Source organism: Camponotus floridanus, unplaced genomic scaffold, assembly GCF_003227725.1.
Source record: "Camponotus floridanus strain SB8 unplaced genomic scaffold, Cflo_v7.5 scaffold161, whole genome shotgun sequence".
Lineage (NCBI taxonomy): Eukaryota > Metazoa > Arthropoda > Insecta > Hymenoptera > Formicidae > Camponotus > Camponotus floridanus.
Window position 1 is genome coordinate 342582 of NW_020229283.1, and position 5631 is coordinate 348212.

The window sequence follows — 5631 nt, forward strand, 5'->3', positions numbered from 1 at the left end:
ACGGCCGTGTTCCGAAATTGCTGCCAGTTTACTGCCAGCACTGAAAATATATAATATACGTAACGTGCACTATAGAATTTGCAGTACTGGCAGTAATTTCGGAACACGGCCAACATATGTTTGCACACATCGATCTGTGCTTCCTGTTGTTTCACCGCGGTTATGATTACCGCGCGTAGTTAAAACGCATTCGCAAAAAAATTGCAAAACCTTATAGAAATAATTCTATATATATATATATATATATATATATATATATATATATATATATAATATTTTATATATTTATGCCTCAATATATTCTTAATATTTTTCTAATATTAATTATATCAAAAATTTTTAATTTTAATTATTGCGTATAATTTTTATCTCTTGCAAATTTAATATTTTATTAATTAGTAATAATAAAAAAATTACTTATAATTAATTTAAATAATCTCACGCTATATGAAACATTCAAAAATCATAAATCGATATTGCACGAAAATCAATTTATTCAATTATTCGACTCAAGCGGATGACGCATCAACTGCAGGTCAAACGTATCGAATCAACATTGAATTGACGTTACATCTCTGACTAAATATCGACTCAACCAGTTGTCAACCATATCGACGTTGAATCAACTTTGAATCAAAGTTACATTTCTGACTGGGATGCATTACTTTCGCACGAGCGAGAAGCTGTCGACGCACAGCGCGGATTGCGGCAAGCTGAACGATTGCGCGATAGTTTTTCCCGACGAGGACGACAGGTGGCTGACGTTCGATCATCATTCTAGAAAGGAGCGAATTCCGTTCGTGGTGTATGATTTTCGTGGTGTATGCCGATCTGGAGTGCGCGTTGGAGAGGAAGGAGGGGGACGAGGGCGGCAAAACTGCGAATACGAGGATCGTTCAGCATCACAGGGTTCACAGCGTGACATATTACACGCTGCTCCTTCGACGACGCCGCGTCGGCGTACGGATCTTATCGCGGCGAGGATTGCGTCGCGTGGTTTGTGCGCGAGTTGCGCAATCTGGCGCTTCGCGCGAAGGTCGACCTCGACGCCGTGGTATCGATCAAAGCTGCCAGATCTCCGCCGCAAGCAACATGCAACACGGCGTGGAGGGGGTAAAGAGGATGTAAGCATAAGCGTACGTGTGAGCTCGGCGCTTCGGCTAGCTTCGGATAGTAGAAGAGGACAGAATACAGTCTTCTGTCTCCTTCCTACCGAAAGACGAGCACACGCGACGCGTCACGCTCCACGATATCTCGATATGCGCTCAATGTTTCTTTTACAGCATTTTTATTGTATAATGTGTTTAGAATATGTCTCTGTATATATATATATATATATATATATATATATGTATGTATACATATACATATTATAAACATATTATACGATAAAGAATAATATTTAAATAATTATAATATATTTGTATAATGTATATATATATATATATATATATATATATATATATATATAATATTTAATATATTTAATATATTTATAATATATATACATATATATTATATATATATATATGTATATATATATTATTAAATATATATATATATATATATATATATATATATATATTGTGACGTGACGCTTGACGGTCCGTCACAAGGGCGAGATCTGATCGGTGTCGTTTTTGGGCCCTCGTTCTCCCCCGATTTGGAGAGAGAGAGCGAATAGCGAAGGCGAGGGTAGGCTCGCCTCCCCCCTTTTTTTTGTAGCGTTAATTTTAAGGATATTGAAAACGGAAGTGAGGGAGGACGTGACGAGATCTCATCCGGTGACTCGATCCTGCGAGGAAGACCGAAGAAGGATACGCGCGGGACGAGCGGAGGCGCCGATCACAAGGAAAAGGGAGGTCGAGCTAAGTATCCGAATCAGCTCTAAAAATTTTAAAACTATTTATATTCACGCTGCCGCCCCTATAAACCTCCGTATATCCAGCAGGTACGAGGAACAATAGAAGAGTCCCGAAACGGAGCCAGCTCGGCCAAATTAAGCGCTGCCGGACATCTCTAAAAGAATGGCGAGTGGCTGCCGGAAAAATCCTTACGCCATGCTGAAAAGAGCTGAGAAAAGGGAGAAAAAGCAACCGGATAGCGACAAGAGAAAATGCGGCCCTGAGGGCCGCAGGAATAATTAGAATTCGCGCCGATCCTGCGGTCGCGGAAGCGCCACAGGTGGCCTGGATACGAATTAATTGCCGGCACGATTCCGACGGGCCTTCCGCTCGTCACTGTTCGGCGGACCACTGTGAGGGAACGACGGCCCCAAAGCGATCGACCTCATCACGGATGCCGAGAGAGCCCAGGATCCCCGGGAGTCGCCGGTGAGACAAGCGTCGACCTCCTCAAGCCGGGTTATCGTTAGAATAGCAGGTAGAGTCAGCCCGAACGAAGCACGTGCCGTATTGCTGCCGTTGAGAGAATTCTTTTTACGCAGGATTAATTCCCGCACGAGAAGTGCGCAATAGATTACCCCGGCCGGCCGAAACGCTTCGTTCGAGCTACAATAATAATAAGTGCCCTCTCTTCCGGTCAAGCGCCAACAGTCGTCCTTGATGTAATTGCGAATAAATTTTTTTGTTGCATGTCTAATTTGGTGTTAAAGAATTAGCGGGTAACGAACTCACACGCACAAAGACGATTGCGATATTTGATAGCCGACGAATGCGTAGCGGCATCGGCTCGTGTATCTTTGTAAGGTGAAATTTCGGTTCGCTATCTGAGTCTCTCGTGTGCGTTTTTGAGCGTTTAGTATCGCTAGTTGTCGCGGTCACATTCGATCATTTGTCTGAGATAATTAATTGTTTAATTCTGTCGTGATTATCGTACCTTTGTACTTGTCGGATCGACTCACGTAATAATCGATTCTATGCGTATCGCGTTTGATGAATTAGTCTACTGCCGTTATTTAATTCTTTTCTTTTCTTTTTGCCGTGAAAAAGCGGATATTCGGATCCCGAGCATCACCGCGGTGATAATTACGAACAATTTAAGCGGAATTTGTGGCTGCCGAGGCCCTGCTACGTCTCGTTTAACGCAATATTCTAAGGCTTTCTTGCGCGACTTTTTCTATTGCGTGGCACGTGATACCGCGGTGATCACACATGAATGCCGGCCGGTCGTTGCCGGAGAGTTCGCTCATACTCAAACGCTCAACATCTTGCCAAAAATTTGTGTGAATCTGTCACATATCGCACTTTATCTAATTATTAAATATACTCTTTCTTGTTATAATCATATTGTTGATCTTATTTGCAGCCCCCTTGATATTCTCGATCCCTCCTTGTGAAAAATTAATACGGACCGTCCCCTCTACCATTTCCGAGACGGGGCTAGCCGAGCGTCCATCGCGGTTAATCTAGTAGTGAATTGTGCGTACCTCCTGATAAGGTATCGAACTACTTTTATTGTAGTGATGCGAACTCTCGCATCTGGCGCCCAGAATTTTCTTGGAGATAAAAATTGAGTAAGGATCGCGCCGAAGGTGTGCCGCGGGCCAGTACACCGGCCAGGTCTCATTTACGGCCCTCATTAAGTAAATATAATAAACGGTCACAATATGTATGTATATATATTTATATATATATATATATATATATATATATATATACATTATAAATATATTATACAAATATGAATATGTACTAATTATATTACCAAAATATATTATAAAACTATTTAGTATAGTAATTTAACTTGTTTCTCTATAAATATACATTTAAAATAATAAAATGAAGAAATTTAATGAGTGTGGCGATTTTCCACACCACCCACGGGGTATCACCAATGGCGCGTTAGATTTTTTTATGTGGATCTTCGCCTAGAGCCCTATTATACCACATTGTATTCATATATAGAAGATGGAGAAAAAAATATCTAGAAATAAAGGATAAAAGGAATAAGATATTGAATAAATAAATATTCTATAAATTATTAATTATTTTTTATTAATTATTTTTTATATTTCTATATCAATAATAATATCAATAATATCAATAATATCAATAATAATAATAATTTTTTATGACGCCCCAACCGCCTCCTCGGCCTCCTCGGGCCCAACCGCCTCCTCGGCCTCCTCGGGCCCAACCGCCTCCTCGGCCTCCTCGGGCCCAGCCGCCTCCTCGGCTTCCTCGGGCCCAGCCGTCTCCTCGGACCCCGGCGCCTCTTCGGGCCCAACCTCCTTGACCTCGGTCGCCTCCTCGACCGCCAGACATGCCCCTGCCGCGCTGGGTATACCAGCGGGCACGAGCCTTGCCGCTTCCTCTTTTTTTAATTTTATTTTCTGAAAAATAAAACAAATTATAATATATATATATATAATTTAATATAAAAAATAATGTACCATTTTGCTCCTGCTGTTGCTCCTTCTGTTCCTGCGGCGGCGGCGGTGGCGGCGGCGACGGCGGCTGCTGCTGCTGCTGCTGGTGCTGGTGCTGCTGGTGCTGCTGCTGCTGCTGCATAAATATTTGCAGCTGATGCAACAAATGTTGCTGATGCAACATTTGTTGCATCAGCTGCTGCATCGTTGGCTGCGCAGCATCTTGCAGCACCAAAGCGTCCATCTCTTCATTAATATCTTCTATAAAATTATGAAGAAAAAATTAAAATAGAAATTAAAGATTAAATTATTTTTTAATATCTTTGTATAAATAATGATTTACTTACGAGACATGTTCGATCTATCGCCGTGCTTGGATGAATGAGACACACTCGGCATTTGTTTATTTGTTTCATGCCGTTTAATTTGATTTACGCCGTTCATTTATTTCGCGGCATTTATTTTCATCAGATAATTTTGTCGCCTTATACTATCAAGTAAACGTATTTTTTTATACGTGCTCTGAAATCTTGGTGTTCAAGAACTCACAATCCCGATTTGTGTGTGAGTTCTGATTATTTCAAATTTCAAATTTCTCTCTCTCTCTCTCTCTCTCTCTCTATATATATATATATATATATATATATATATATATATATCATTTTTCATCTTTAGCTTCTTTAATTCTTTGTTTCTGTCTATTTTTTGTTTCACAAAAATGAGTGATGAATTGAAAAAAAAATTTAAGCGAAGCTTTTCAGATGCTTGACTCAATGATGATCGATATAAATCTTGGATACGCAAAGTACCATCCGATGATAGTCTTTATTATTGTAGTATATGCAATAAAAATTTTTCGTGCAATACACATATTTTAAGACATGCGGATTTTGCGTGTCATAAAAATAATATTAAAGAAAATAATTTAGCTTTAAATACTAATAATGTGTGTGAAAATAATAATAAAAATTCAAATAAAAAAATATCCGAAAAATATAAATTTCAAGAATAATGGCTAGAAATAGAATTATTTAAGCCATGGTTACGCAAAGTATCACATGAAAATTTATTTTTTTGTTCATTTTGTGATAAATCAATGAGAGGTGATTTATCGAAAATTTATCGTCATGCAGAATCCAAAGCGCATATAGAAATATGTAAAATTAAAACAGAAACAAAGAATACAAACGAAAATATAAACATAACAGATGATTCACTTTTGTCGTTTGAAGAGCGAAAAAAAATAGCAGAAATTCGATATGCTGCATTAATTGCTGATAAAAATATTTCGCATCAAACTG

At 39.1% G+C, this 5631-nt stretch overlaps 1 protein-coding gene across 1 annotated transcript; it reads right to left on the bottom strand.

Moving 5' to 3' along the window:
- Positions 1–4030: 4030 nt before the first annotated feature.
- On the bottom strand, positions 4031–4684 carry LOC112637406 (mediator of RNA polymerase II transcription subunit 15-like). Its single transcript, XM_025407134.1, has 3 exons — positions 4678–4684; positions 4417–4591; positions 4031–4238 (listed from the first exon to the last, which is right to left on the bottom strand). Exons 1-3 carry the CDS (start codon positions 4682–4684, stop codon positions 4031–4033), a joined length of 390 nt encoding a protein of 129 aa, XP_025262919.1.
- Positions 4685–5631: the final 947 nt, after the last annotated feature.